Raw genomic sequence first — 15,075 nt, 5'->3', positions numbered from 1 at the left:
AAGTAAATCGAGCCGCTTTTGCTTCAGCCTCCGAAGTTGTAAGGCACTAGTCCCTTCAGCTCTGGTCCATTAAGCTTGTTGTGCTCGAAACTGAAACAATGCCAGGAAGCAAAATATTTGAGTGAAAATTCCCAAATCTAATAAACCATATGTTTTCAAGCCTAAACAATGAAGAAGAGGCTTTGAACCATATTCTTCTGCTTTCATAAATATTTTCTCAACGCATTAATTCATTGCTTATTAAGTGAAAATAGCTGATTCAAAATGCCAGAATGAACAACTAGAGAAGCAAAGAGAAGAAGAGAAGAAGAGGATGGAAAGGGAGAAAGAGAGAATGGAAAAAGGAGCCATTTTTAGAGCAAGTTAATGGGAATATGAAATTAGAAGTAGCAAAAACCAGATGAAGAAGTACAAAATGTTACACAGAGAGGGTCAACTCAAATTTAGTACTGTAGAAGTCGGCAAGTAGCAGAAGTGGCTTGAGAGAGAGAGAGAGAGGTGTGAGTCACGCAGAGGCCGTGACTCGTACAAGCGAGTCGTTGCTGCGTTCTACTGTGGGTCCCAATGGAGGCTTTGGACGTCAAAGCTTTTTGAAGCCTAACTTGATTTTTCAAGGAATTGTAAATGTGCTTTGCGATGTAGCAGTTGAAGTTTTTTTTCCGAACAGCTAAGATTTATATTTAACAAGGCATTAAAAGGTACGGACAGAGTCAAGATCAGCATATAATTAGAATAAAATCAGATAAAAATTTTAATCTAAATTAAAAAAATTAATTAAAATCAATCATAAATCAGTTCAAAATCGAGACTTATCATAACTCAATCTATTCAACCAAATTTATTCAGCTCCATCCAATCCAAACCATCCATAGGAAAAGAAAAACTGTTTGAAATTGACAAAAATAATAATGCACCACTAGAAAGAAATCCACGCTACAGCATCACCTATTAATACGGATGGATAATAATATGGACGGTCAGTACTAGCAACACCAGCGATAACTTTAGTGCACAAACTAGCCATACAACTCACATTTAAAAATTCAAAAAACAAGACAGATCAAAGGCAGCCCATATCAAAATCATGGTGCGTGAGAAGGAGAAGCCGCAAAGTCCAAGGAGAGCATGAATCCCGGACAGACGTAGTAGGGCGATTTCAAAGTATTGGCGTTGCAGCAATTAGAAGCCTCCCAGCGGTCGAAAGCGAGCCACCAACTCTCATCAAGTCTGAGAAAACAAGCGTCGATTGAGACTTTGTTTCTCCAGAATTGTGAAAACTGACATTTATCTCACGGTTTCTCTCTCCTTTGCTCGGGAAATTTTTCACTCTTTTTTCTTATTCTTTGCGGCAGTTGAAGTTAAGCAGATAATTTTTTCTCTTTGGACGGAATTCATGTGTTGAAAAAGTTTATCTAATTATTGTGATCGAACAGAATTTCAATTTTACTCTAAATTTTTAATAAACATCTTAATAAACTCAAATTTTCTTTTTTATCGGAATTAACTCGATTTCTAATTTTAGCTTAAATAAATAATTTATTTTAGCCTTTTTCTGATAAGATTAATCATGCTAAGAAATAATAAAAAATTTAGAGGTGAATTTTGAATATGCATTTACCTTAGGAGTTGCTATCAAAAGCTTCTTGGGTTTATTTAAGATGTAAAAAAAATAAAATTATTATTTAATTTTTATAATATTAAAAGATTTATTAATTAGTTATTTAATTTTAAAAATATAATAAAATATTTTTTATATTTTAAAATTTTTATTAATTTTAATCGTAAATATTATAAAAATATTTAAAATATTTTTTACAAAGAAATAGTAATTAATTGATAATTTTTATATGATAACTAAATTTTTTTAACAAAATAAAAATCGACAACGGGCTCAACGTAAAGTCAAATGAGACATGGATCTCTTGAAATTTTTAAATTTTTTAGGAGTATTAGTGTAATTTCACACTAATACTCCAAAAACTTAAATTCTTCCCTCATTCTTTAATTTTTTTCTCAGTTCTACTGCAGCCTCCCATTTTTTTTTCCTTCCTCAATTTTTATCTAACAAATTTCATTTTAATTCACAAATTTTATTTTTTCAAATCTACCATCCATTATCGATTTTTTCTCCTTTTCAAGATGAGTTATTTTCTCATATTATTTTTTTTACATTATTCTTTATTGTTAAGAATTAATTTATATTTATTTATTTATTTCATTATGTTGTTAATTTATTATTGTTTATTTCACTTAATTATTAATACTATTATTGTGTGTAGTAGTTTAATCTACTTAAAATTAGAAAAAATTATGTAAATTTTAAATATTACTTTTATGGGTAATAATTTAATCTAATCAAAATTAGTAAAATAGTATAAATTTTAAATAGTATTTTTATGGGTAATAATTTAATCTAATCAAAATTAAAAAAATTTGTAAATATTAAATATTATTTTTATGGATAGTAATTTAGTATAATTAAAATTTAAAAAATTATGTAAATATTAAATATAATTTTTATAATAGTTTATATCTAATTAAAATTTAAAAAATTACGTACATATTAAATATATTTTTATGGGTAATAGTTTATGTCTAACTAATGTTGAAAAAATTAAATAAATTTTAATTTTTTTTAATGGATAATAGTTTAAATTTTGGTCAAGGGTAAATTAATAAAATATCATTTTAAAAAAAATAAATTTTAATGATAGATGTTAAATTAAATTATTAATGTATTTAAATTTTATGTACTATCATAGGGATGGAGCGATTTTTTTAAAAGATATTAATAAATGCATTGTCGTCATTATCGGTGAATCAACTTGTTCAATCAACTTCACGTAAGTTTCTATTGAGAATTGTGAAGTTGATATTGAAACATTCCATCTGATCCAGGACTTCGGCCTAAAATAATGATGTATTTGTGTGATATTAGAAATCAGGTATGCAGAACTTACCTAGTAAAAGGCTTGTGTCAACCACGCAGTCATAAATTTCCTTAAAGAGTATATGAAAATCGAAATAGAAGATTTATTATATATTGGTTTGATAAATTTGGGAGTTGGTTAGAATATAGCACAGCTAAAGATGCTGCATATTATTTATATTGTTATCTTTTTTCATCTGGGCGTAGTGAAAGAGGTTATGATAATTTTGTTACCGAAATTTTTACTAATTGGAGGAAAAATGAGAAATTGAGAGAACATGTAGGAGACCATAATAGCGATCATAATAGATAATGTTTAGCTTGTCAAGATTTAATGAACCAAGTTCAACACATTGAAGAGTCTATTTCAAAATAATCAGAAAAGTCTATTTCAAAACAATCAGAAAAGTCAAATATTAAGTATTGTTGTAGATTAAATACACTGATTGTTTGTCTCCATTATCTCTTGATGCAAGGTTTGGCTTTTTGAGGGAATAATGAGTATGAAAAATCATTAAATCTATGAAATTTTATTGAATTGCCGAAAGTGTTAGTTTCATGTAATTAGAAAATTAATAATGTAATGTTGAAAAATGCTCCTGATAATTTGAAACTCATAACTCTTTCTATTCAAAAAGATGTCATGTATGTGTAGTTGAAACAATAAATGATATAATTAGAGATTTGGGGGATGATTTATTTTCTATTTGAGAGATTTATAATTTAGCCCCTGGATATTGTCATTAATAACAAGTTAGTCTCTGTATTTTCAGAAATATATTAAAACGTACTTATCTTTTCTTTCCATCAACAAAATAGTCATTCCATCTATTTCTGCCGTTAAAAATATAGTAAAAGATCAAATTACTCTCTTCTTCTTCTCTTCCTCCTCCTCCTTCTTTATCGATTCTTTCTCCTTTTCTTCTTCTTCTTCTTCTTTGATTATTCTTCGATTTTTCTTTTTATTCTTCTTCTTTAAGGAGGAGGAGGAGAAAGAGCAAGCGATTCTTCTTCAGGCGATTCTTCTTCTTTTTTTCTTTTTTTTTGAGGAGGAAGAGGAGGAAGATAGACTATTTTGTTGACGGAAAGAAACGATAAGAACGTTTTAATATATTTCTAAAAATATAGGGACTAACTTGTTAATCATAATAATATCCAAGGATTAAATAAGGGATTTTATTTGAGGACAAAATAAGATTTTAAAAATTTTTTCTCTCATCCTTTATCTATTTTTAATCGAAAAGAGGGTGAAAGGACTATTTTGTTAACGGAGAGAAAATATAAGGACATTTTAATATATTTCTAAAAAGACAGGAACTGACTTGTTAATAATGGTAATACCTAAGGACTAAATAGTAAATCTCCCTTTCCATTTTAGTTGATGTGTCGGGATGTATCAATGAATAATAAATAGGAGTTGTCATTCATTATGTTAATAAATTTGGATGTGTTGTTGAAAGACTTTTGGGTACTGTGGCTGTCAATGATACTAGTGCATCATCACTTAAAAAAGCTATAGAGCCTTTATTCTCTACTTATGGTCTGAGTTATCAAGTTTAAGGGGGCAAGAATATGGTGGAGCTAGTAATATGCGAGGGTAATTTAATTGGCTTAAAAGTTTGATTTTAACGGAGAATTCTTGTGCTTAGGGGTGAGCATTAGATCGGTTCGGTTCAAAATCGAACCGAACCGAATCAATCGAAAATTGAAATTTTATTATTTATAAAAATCAAACCGAATCGATTTTGATCAAAAATTGAATCGAATCGAAACGGTCTGATTTGGTTCGATTCGGTTTGATCAGTTTCGATTTTTAATAAATTTTTTATTTTTTACACTTTATTTTAATATTTTAAAATTTAATTAAAATATTTTAATCTTAATATAATTTAATATAATTTAATTTCTCTATATTATTGAAAATAATATATTATTATCACTAATCGGTTCGGTTCAATTTTTTCGATTTTTTTATTATCAAAATTGAACCGAACCAAAATAACCGAAATTTTTGAAATTAAAAACCGAATCGAACTGAATTGAATAAAAAACCGAACTGAATTTTAAAATTAATTCGATTCGGTCGATTTTTTCGGTTTAAACCGAATACTGCTCACCCCTACTAGTGCTTATTATATCTATTTATTGTTTTGCTCATCAACTCCAACTCACACTTATTGCTATTGCTAAAGAACATTTAAGCATAAATATTTTTTTTAATACCATTGCATGTTTATACAATGTTATTGGATGTTTATACAATGTTATTGGAGGTTTTTGTAAAAGAAGAGAAATGGTTCAGGAAAAGCAAAGAGGGAAAGTAGTTGAAGGGATTGAAATTGAAGAAATAACAAGTGGACAAGTTTAAACCAAGAAATGATAATAAAGAGACCAGGAGATGCTCGTTGGAGTTCTTATTATAGTACATTAATTAATTTGATACATTTATTTATTCTTTGAGTATATTGGTGAAAATAAGAATGATGATCCATAAAGGGGTGAAGCGATTGAGTTGCTAGATGTTATGAGTCATTTTGAATTTGTTTTTATATTGTTTCTTATGAGAAAATTTTCAAAAATCACTAATGACTTACCACAAGTTTTGCAAAGAATGGATTAATATATTATAAATACTATGCAGCTAATTAAAGTTTTCAAATGTCGTTTGCAAATGGTAAGAGATGATGATTGAGAATCTTTATTATTTAAAATAGTACAATTTTGTGATAAACATGATATAATAGTATTAGAGATGGATGATTTGTACACAATAAGAAGAAGATCAAGAAGAAGAACTGAAAAGATGACAAATATTCATTTCTACCGTATTGAGTTATTCTACTTTGTTCTTGATGTGCAGCTTCAAGAACTTAATAATCATTTTGATGAAGTGAGCAAATTAATTGACCTTGCAAAATTTTATCTATGTGAATTTTCTCCAGTTGCTCAACTTGAACTTGAATCTCAACTTGAGAACTTTATCTTTAATATGCGTATGAATAAGAAATTTTCCGATGTGAAAAGAATTGGAGCTTTTATTGATAATATGGTAGCTACAAAAAAGTATATTGTATTTTCTTAATGTATACGTTGGTTAAATTATTATTGCTCTTATCAATTATTACCACAATAGTTAAAAGAGTATTTTCTATAATGCCCATCATCAAAAATCGACTTCGTAATAAAATGGATAATTTATTGAATGATTGTTTAAATAATTTAAGAAATGTATTTGTAAATGTAGATAATAAAAATATTATGAATAGATTTTAAGTAATGAAAAAAATTTAAAAATATTTTAATTTTATTATAACTACTTATCAATTTTTTATAATGTATTTTTTTAATATATATTATTTTTTAATTATTTATTTAATTTAAATTACAAAATTTCTGGATCCATCACTGAATGAAATGAATAGAATGACTAACTTATAAATTTTTTATAATTTTAAAAATATTTTATTATATTTTTTAAAATAAAAAATCTAATTTATAAAATTTTTTATACCATAAAAATTAAATAATAAATTTTGCTAAAACATACTCAGAAAAATAACTTAAAATTAATTTGCCTCCGATATTATGCTTTTTAAATGAAATGTGTTAAAAAGGTGTGTAACTTTACGCATACCAGCTCTGAACAATCGTTTCCACTGCAGGAGACGAATTATGCTGGGACTATTCAAAACTTTATGCTTTTTTTTAATTATTTTTATAAAAATTTATATTTTCTAAGCACATCTCTCACAAGTTATTTAAAATATTTATTATTTTATTTGTTCATTTATATAATAAGTAAATTTCTAATGTAAATTAATTTATTGTTCTATAGGATAAAATATTTTATATTAATAATATTAAATAAAATAAAATATTATATATTTTAGTTTATAAATTTTTACATTTTAAATTTTTATTAAACTATATAAATGAAATTAAAAAATAAATAATAAGATTAAAAAAATAATATTGTTGAAATAAAAATATGTATTTAGGACTATTTTATTAGTCAAATAAAATTTTAAGAACTATATTGTAAGCTACCATTAAATGTTCAGATTCATTTAGATCCCTTAATTATAATTATGGTAAATTAAACTAATTTTAATTTTATTATCTAAAATTTAAAATTTTAGATATAAATATAAATTTTTAAATTTTTTTTATCCCATAAATTTTTTTAAAAAAATTCTATATAATATGATAAAGTAAAAAAATTAAATCAAAATTAATTGAGTCAAATAACTAAAATTGATGTAAAATTTTAATCATAAGATATAAATGTAAAAAAATTATAAATATTTAAATTTTTTTATTCAATAAACTTTTATTAAATGTGTACATATATAAACACCCACAAATACGTAATATTGACAATAAATAATAAATAAGTGGGTGTTTGGTTTTGATTTAATTTCAGGAATTGAAACTGAACTAACATTTTCGTAAGTTTTGGTTTTTTATTCTTTATTATTTTAGTTTCGGTCTGATTCTAAATTCTTAATAGAAAAAATTATTTTTTAGTTTCTGATATTTAACGTAATTAACACTTTTGTCCCTTTATTTGGGCGACCCAACACTTAAGTCCCTCACTTTCTCTTCCGTCCAAATTCGTAGTCCTTCCGTCCAGTTAAACCGTTTGGTCAAAGAGTCAAAGGTGAGAGGTGATAATTTTTTCTAAAAATGCCCTTCTCTCAATGTGAAATTCTTTTTTTTTTTTCTTTCATGTTTTTTCCAGTTGTAGAAGAAGAAGAAGAAGAAGAAGTTGCAAAAAGGGTAGGAAGAAGAAGAAGAAGAAGAAGAAGAAGAAGAAGAAGAAGAAGAAGAAGAAGAAGAAGAAGTTGCAGAAAGGGTAGGAAGAAGAAGAAGAAGAAGAATAAGAAGAAGAAGAAGAGGTATTTGGGTTTGAATTTTATGATTTTGAAATAGCGGGATTTTTAGTGAGAGTTAATTTTGTCAATTCACGTGTTCCAAATGGCTATTTTGGACGGAAGGACTACGAATTTGGACAGAAAAGAAAGTGAGGGATTTAAGTGTTGGGTCTCCAAAATAGAGGGACAGAAGTGTTAATTACGTTAAATCTCAGGGACTAAAAAGTAATTTTCCCTTCTTAATATATTTACAGTTTTTTTTTAAAAAGAAAAATAAAGATGGTGGTATCAATCAACATTTAATATATATTTTAGTTATAGCTGAAGTATATATGTAATAAATTATTAAATATATTAAAACATAGTAATACACTAGTAATTATAATTAAAAAAAACTATAGCTCAGTATGATAAAATGATCTGATGTATTTACAATTAATAAAATTATTAAGAACAGGTAAGTATATAAAAAGTATTAGTTATAATTGTAAATAATAATAATAATAATAGTACATATAAATATATAATTATATTAAAATTGTATAATATACCCACAAATTCAAATTTGACTCTATACTTTTTACCAAGACTATATAAGTTCAATTTTAATTTTTTAATTATATATGTTCATATCTTTAAATTAAGGGCTAAATAAATTTAAATATAGTAAAATATTAATATTTTAATATGTTTGAATTTATTTGACTATAATACAAAATTATAGATATATTTAATAAAAAATTAAGCTTACTGGAGCCAAAAAAAAAAAATACAAGGGTTTGGGTTTATTTCCTTGTTCCACTACTATGCCATGCAGGTATTTATTTATTGAGATGACGAATTTTTATGCGATTTTTCTTTTTCTTTTTGTAAAAAATTACAATAAATGCATGTTCATCACCATGAAAACGTGTGAATTCGATGGCTTCCCACTGCTTTTTCTAAAATGGGTATTGAAATGGTACATGTTCCAAGCTGCTTAGTGGCACTGGCGACTGCTCCTGCATGAAGTCTCAATCCCACATCGGGCAGAAGAAATTTTTTTAAATAATTGATAGAATCGATGCAAACGCTTGCGGACTGCCGAGCTCAGTAGCGCGGGCTTGTCACCCAAGTGGGGGCTATGAGGTGATGGGACGTTGTCCCAGCCCAGATGGTTGGATTCGGTCTGGCTAATTTCTGGCTTGCCCATTCCAAGCTGGGAGTTGAACCATGGGACTCGAGCGAAGGTTTGGCTCTCCTGGGTTCCTAGAGCAGAGGGTACCGCGTTAGGCTGGCTTCACAGAGCAGCGACCACCTCTCGCTCCTGGCAGTGGAAGGATTACAGGCCGGTTGTCAAACGAGTCCGCATGGCCTGATGGGTTGCTTAATTGGACCATCACTTTTTTTTCCTCGTAAACCTTATTAACACGGATAATTACGAACTTTGTAATTATGGATAATAATTTAGTATAATAAAAATTAAAAAATTATGTAAATATTAAATATAATTTTTATGGATAATAGTTTATATTTAATTAAAATTAAAATTTTTTTGTAAATATTAAATATATTTTTATGGGTAATAGTTTATGTCTAGTTAATGTTGAAAAATTAAATAAATTTTAAATATTTTTTAATGGATAATAATTTAAATTTTAGTCAAATATGACTTTAGATAAATTAATAAATATTATATTTTAAAAAATAAATTTTAACAATAAACGTTAAATTAAATTATTAATGTATTTAAATTCTGTGTATTATTATAGGGATGAAGCAATTCTTTAAAAAAATATTAATAAATGCATCGTCATTATTATTGGTGAATCAATTTGTTTAATCAATTTCACCTAAGTTACTCTTGAGAATTCCATCTAATCCAGGACTTCAGCCTAACATAATAATGCATTTATCTGATACTAGAAATCAAGTATGCGGAGCTTACCTAGTAAAAGGTCTGTATCAACCACGCTGTCATAAATCTCATCAAAGAGTAGATGGAATAGAAAATTTATTGTGTATTGGTTTGATAAATTTGGGAGTTTGTTATAATATAATATAAATAAAGATGTTACATATTATTTATATTGTTATATTTTTTTATTTGGACGTAGTGAAAAGGGTTATGATAGTTTTGTTATCGAAATTTTTACTAATTGGAGATAAAAGGAAAAATTGAGAGAATATGTAGGAGACCATAATGGCGAGCATAATAGATATTGTCTAGCTTGTCAAGATTTAATGAATCAAGTCTAACACATTGAAGAATCTATTTTAAAACAATTAGAAAAGTCAAAAATTAAGTATTGTTGTAGATTAAATGCACTGATTATTTATCTCCCGTTATCTCTTGATGCAAGATTTGGCTTTTCGAGGAAATAATGAGTCTGAACAATCATTAAATCCATGAAATTTTATTGAATTGACGAAGGTATTAGCTTCATATAATGAAAAAATTAATAATGCAGTGTTAAAAAATGCTCTCGAGAATTTGAAACTCATAACTCTTTCTGTTCAAAAAGATACCATGTATGTGGACTTGAAACAACAAAGGCTATAATTAGAGATTTAGGGGATGATTTATTTTCCATTTCAGTTGATGTGTCGGGATATATCATGAAAGTGCAAATGAAAATTGTTATTCGTTATGTTAATAAATTTTGATGTGTTGTTGAAAGATTTTTGGTATTGTGCAATGCACTTAAAAAAATTATAGAGTTTTTATTATCTACTCATAGTTTGAGTGTTTCAAGTTTGAGGGGTTAAGGATATGATGGAGCTAGTATTATGCGAGGGGAATTTAATGAGTTTAAGAGTTTGGTTTTAAGAGAGAATTCTAGTGTTTATTATATCCATTGTTTTGTTCATCAATTTCAACTCACACTTATTGCTATTATTAAAAAACATTTACGTATAAATATTTTTTTAATACTATTGCATTTTTGTACAGTATTATTGGAGGTTTTTGTAAAAGAAAGATATGTTTAAGGAAAATAAAAGAGGAAAAGTAATCGAAAGGATTGGAATTGAAGAAATAGCAATTAGATAAGGTTTAAACCTAAAAATGACAATAAAGATGTCAGAAAATACTTGTTCGAATTCTCATTATAATATATTAATTAATTTGATATATTTATTTTTATCAGTGATTGATATTTTTGAATATATTAATAAAAATAAAAATAATGATCCACAAAAGAATAAAACAATTGAGTTGTTAGATGTTATTAATTAATTTGATACATTTATTTTTATTATGTTTTTAAATATATTAATAAAAATGGAAATAATGATCCTCAAAGTGGTAAAGCAATTGGATTGTTAAATTTTATGAGCACTTTTAAATTTAAATTTATTACCGTATAGCTTTTCATAAAAAAAATTTTAAAAATTAACTTATCACAAGTTTTATAAAAAAAGAAATCAAGATATTATAAATATAGTGAAATATTAATATTTTAATATGTTTAAATTTATTTGATTATAATACAAAATTATAAATATATTTAATAAAAAAAATAAAATTAACCTTATTGGAGAAAAAAAATACAAGGGTTTGGGTTTATTTCCTTGTTCCACTCCTATGCCATGCAGGTAGTTATTTATAGAGATGAATTTTTAAGCGATTTTTCTTTTTCTTTTTGTAAAAAATTTCAATAAATGCATGCATGAAACGTGTGAATTCGATGGCTTCCCACTGCTTTTTCTAAAATGGGTATTGAAATGGTACATGTTCCAAGCTGCTTAGTGGCACTGGCGACTGCTCCTGCATGAAGTCTCAATCCCACATCGGGCAGAAGAAACTTTTTTGAATAATTGATAGAATCGATGCAAACGCTTGTGGACTGCCGAGCTCAGTAGCGTGGGCTTGTTACCCGAGTGGGGGCTATGAGGTGATGGGACGTTGTCCCAGCCCAGATGGTTGGATTCGGTCTGGCTAATTTCTGGCTTGCCCATTCCAAGCTGGGAGTTGAACCATGGGACTCAAGCGAAGGCTTGGCTTTCCTGGTTCCTAGAGCAGAGGGTACTGCGTTAGGCTGGCTTCACAGAGCAGCGACCATCTCTCTCTCCTGGCAGTGGAAGGATTACAGGCCGGTTGTCAGACGAGTCCGCATGGCCTGATGGGTTGCCTAATTGGACCATCACTTTTTTTCCTCGTAAACCTTATTAACACGGATAATTACAAACTTTGTTTTATATATTTCTTAAAAAAAATTATGAAACAGATGTATTTTTTAAAAAAATATGAAATTAGAAAATGGTATCACAACAGCAATGCAAAATTATTTTTCTATTAATAATATCAATTGAAAATTAAAAAGTTTAATGTGAGCATAAGCAATACATTGTCACATGCGTTTGATTTTTCCAAATAATTATCCACAGAAATTTTACCAATGTAAGTTTGATAAAATAAAATAATTACTAATAAGATGCATCTATCCATATATAATTTAAAATTTTGCCCCTTATTCTTTTTTGCCTCTTCAATCTCCTTTCTCAAGCTTAGAGGAATGCTTCACAAGAATGCTTCACAAGAATACTCCCTAAATCAGGCAGAGGATCATGTTCTATTTCTGAATTGACCTTTCCATTGTCATTTTTATCTTTATTCTCTAAATCACCTGTACAGATCAGATCCATTACTCTTGCTATTCTTAGCTTCTTGCACTGGTCCCTTTCTAATTTTGACATGTGCTGAACCAAAAACTTGTATAGAGACTTGGAGTTCTGTCTCAGCATGCTTCATTCTCGTATGCTCCAGATTTGAGAATCTGATTGTTCCTGAACTCGCAGAAGACATTCTACGAGGAATGTTAAAATTTGAGGTACAATCAGTTGCAGTGCCTGGATCATGCAGCTTCCTGCTCTCCACTTCTGCTAAGGCAGCATTTAATCCACAAGTTGCCACTATAGTGGCCAAAGAAGAAAGTTCATCTTCTTTCAAGCATCTGAGCCTCTCAAGCAAAATATCCACAAGTTTTATCATATTAAGCTTTTCCAATGACTGCCTCCTTTTCTTGCATTTCCTTTGTCTTGTCACTGTAGAGCACTAAAGTCATCGCAGAGAGCACTTAAGCCATCATTTTGTGATACTGTTTCAAGTTCCGACCCCGACAATGATTCATGTTCTGAAGATAATTCCTGATGATTATCCTCCATATGTGGATTTTGACTTATTTTTCACAGCAACTCTTTGACTTTATCTTTGTTAAAGGAGGGGACCGGTAGCAAGCCTAGCAAATGCAATTTTTTCTGCTGCAGTAGTTCAGATCTACCTCAAATGCTGTTTCAAATGATGCTGTCACAGTATGAGTGGTAGATCTTCCTCATTAATTGTAGATGTTTCAATTTGACTAGGCTTCCGGGGGCAATCCATGGCTGTAGCTGCTTCAAAAGCTTCAGTTGCATTTTTCTCTGCCTTTAGCACAAGGGTCTTCTGCTTCTTTGCTCTGGATCCTGCAGAGAAAATAGAGTGATTTACACGAAAAACGAGAAAAGAAAGACATATATACTTTACATCATTGACATTTTACCTGGCCGCAAGAAGTATGGTGCTTCCACCAATGCAGTCTTTCGAGCCTCTATTGCTATATGCTGCTTCCCTTGCTGCAATTTTTTCTCTCCAGAGTTAAATTCATGACATATATTGTCCTGGAACAATTACACAAATTTTCTTAAAGATCACATAATTCAATTGCATCTGTCAAGAAGAAAAGTAAGAAAACTGGAATGTGTTTGGGTCCACAAGGCAACCTGCAGCATTTTGATTTTCCTCTTCAAGCAGGAGTCCACCTTTTTGCGTGGAAACCAGTTGATAGGAGAACTCTTACGATGCAATTTGTGGTGTAAATTTGTTAAGTGCATTCAATGTTGATTGGCCAACCCCTTTTGGCGATCTATTCTGCACTATTCAAGAACAGAAATGTAAAATCTGGAAATGGAACCAAATGCAGATGAAGCTTTTGAAGGATGATGCATTTATGCACTTAACATAGAATAATACTAGACAAATATGAAGTTCAAATGCCCGGACATTGAAATTATAAAGCATTACCCAAAAATATTAGAAGAAATTTACATGAAGAAAAAACTAAAACAAAAAGTGGCTGGAGGTGAAATTCTCACAGATAGACCACAGGCTCTTACTTTTCGTTCCAAAATCCACACAATAAATAGCTGCTGTATATAGCATGTTGGAGAGTGAAGAAGCAAACCAGACAATAAATTTCACGAGTGGTTGAACTTATATGGGATTGTTTTCTACATCCCAATTTCATGATCTGTGTCTATAATTCTGGAAAACCATAATCATCGTACATTGCAACCGTGAACTGGTTGCAGCAAAATTTTCTTTTCCGGGTTGCTAAGAACACAATGCTTGTTTTCCCATATGGGCACAGAACTTTCTTGTATCCTCAGATTTAAGTTTTGATTAAATGGAAAACAAATTAACAAATATTAAAATAATACCCAATTTCTGGATTAGCTCCAACGAAATTTAAATCTTTCATCTGTAATTCATAAATCAATCAATCAATAATATAGGTAATACAATGCCTTCTGGATTCCGTTTGGAAACTCAAGAAAAGCAAAGAGCAAAAATCCCCACTAGGCTTTGGCTCTTTGAAGTCTCGAAACAAAGTAAGAAAAAATTAGAGTAATTATCCAGAAAAAAAGAGCTAAACTAGAAGAGGGGCTAGAAGGATTTGAATTGATTCTGAAGAAATAAAAGAAGTACAAACACTATTTCTTGAAATTGCGGGTTTGCAATTTAGTCGAACCAAAACAAAATCAATCAAAACAGGAAAAATCGTTAACAAGTAACTATAATTCGAGAAGCTGTAAGGAAGTGGAAGATGTGCCTTTCCAGTCTTACTAGCTGAAGCTGCAGTTTCGCGGATATCGCGTTCTTGCGTTTGAGAATCAACAGCGATTTCAGTGCTGTGCTTATCTAACACAGAGAGACGCAACCCAAGTCTGAGGCATCCAAGATCCATTGCCAGATTAAACCTTTCGGATAGCTCTCAAGGAAAGAATTACGGACCCAAATGATTAAAGAAATGAAGTGCAGGAGAGATGTATGAATGACAAAATTTGGGTTACGAAACTGAGTATTTGGTGTTTTTTACGTTTTTAAAAAGCAAAGTAACCGTTAAAATAGGAGTTTTTGAAAAATGTCCCAACGGCTATCTCCTATCTAAAATGCACACTAACATTTTGAAAGAAATAATCATTCTCTCTTTAATGATCATTCTCTCTCTCAGTAAACGGTTATCTCCCAACGGC

General features: G+C 29.0%; 1 protein-coding gene across 5 annotated transcripts; it reads right to left on the bottom strand.

The window, feature by feature from the left end:
- Positions 1–11,658: 11,658 nt before the first annotated feature.
- On the bottom strand, positions 11,659–14,994 carry LOC110626278. 5 transcript variants are annotated; one of them, XM_043961553.1, is made up of 4 exons: positions 14,657–14,994; positions 13,543–13,690; positions 13,323–13,440; positions 11,659–13,245 (listed from the first exon to the last, which is right to left on the bottom strand). In XM_043961553.1, the coding sequence occupies exons 2-4, from the start codon at positions 13,651–13,653 to the stop codon at positions 13,091–13,093; spliced, it is 384 nt and encodes a 127-aa protein (XP_043817488.1). In that variant the 5' UTR covers positions 13,654–13,690; positions 14,657–14,994; the 3' UTR covers positions 11,659–13,090. The 5 variants fall into 5 exon arrangements, with proteins under 5 accessions (XP_043817488.1, XP_043817489.1, XP_043817487.1 ...); XM_043961554.1 differs by having other exon boundaries at positions 13,543–13,695; positions 14,666–14,994; XM_043961552.1 differs by having other exon boundaries at positions 14,652–14,993.
- Between the last annotated feature and the right edge of the window lie 81 nt (positions 14,995–15,075).

The sequence above is a fragment of the Manihot esculenta genome, chromosome 11, assembly GCF_001659605.2.
Source record: "Manihot esculenta cultivar AM560-2 chromosome 11, M.esculenta_v8, whole genome shotgun sequence".
NCBI classification, from domain to species: domain Eukaryota; kingdom Viridiplantae; phylum Streptophyta; class Magnoliopsida; order Malpighiales; family Euphorbiaceae; genus Manihot; species Manihot esculenta.
Note: the sequence above shows the minus strand (reverse complement) of the source record. Positions and strands in the feature narration are given on the sequence as shown.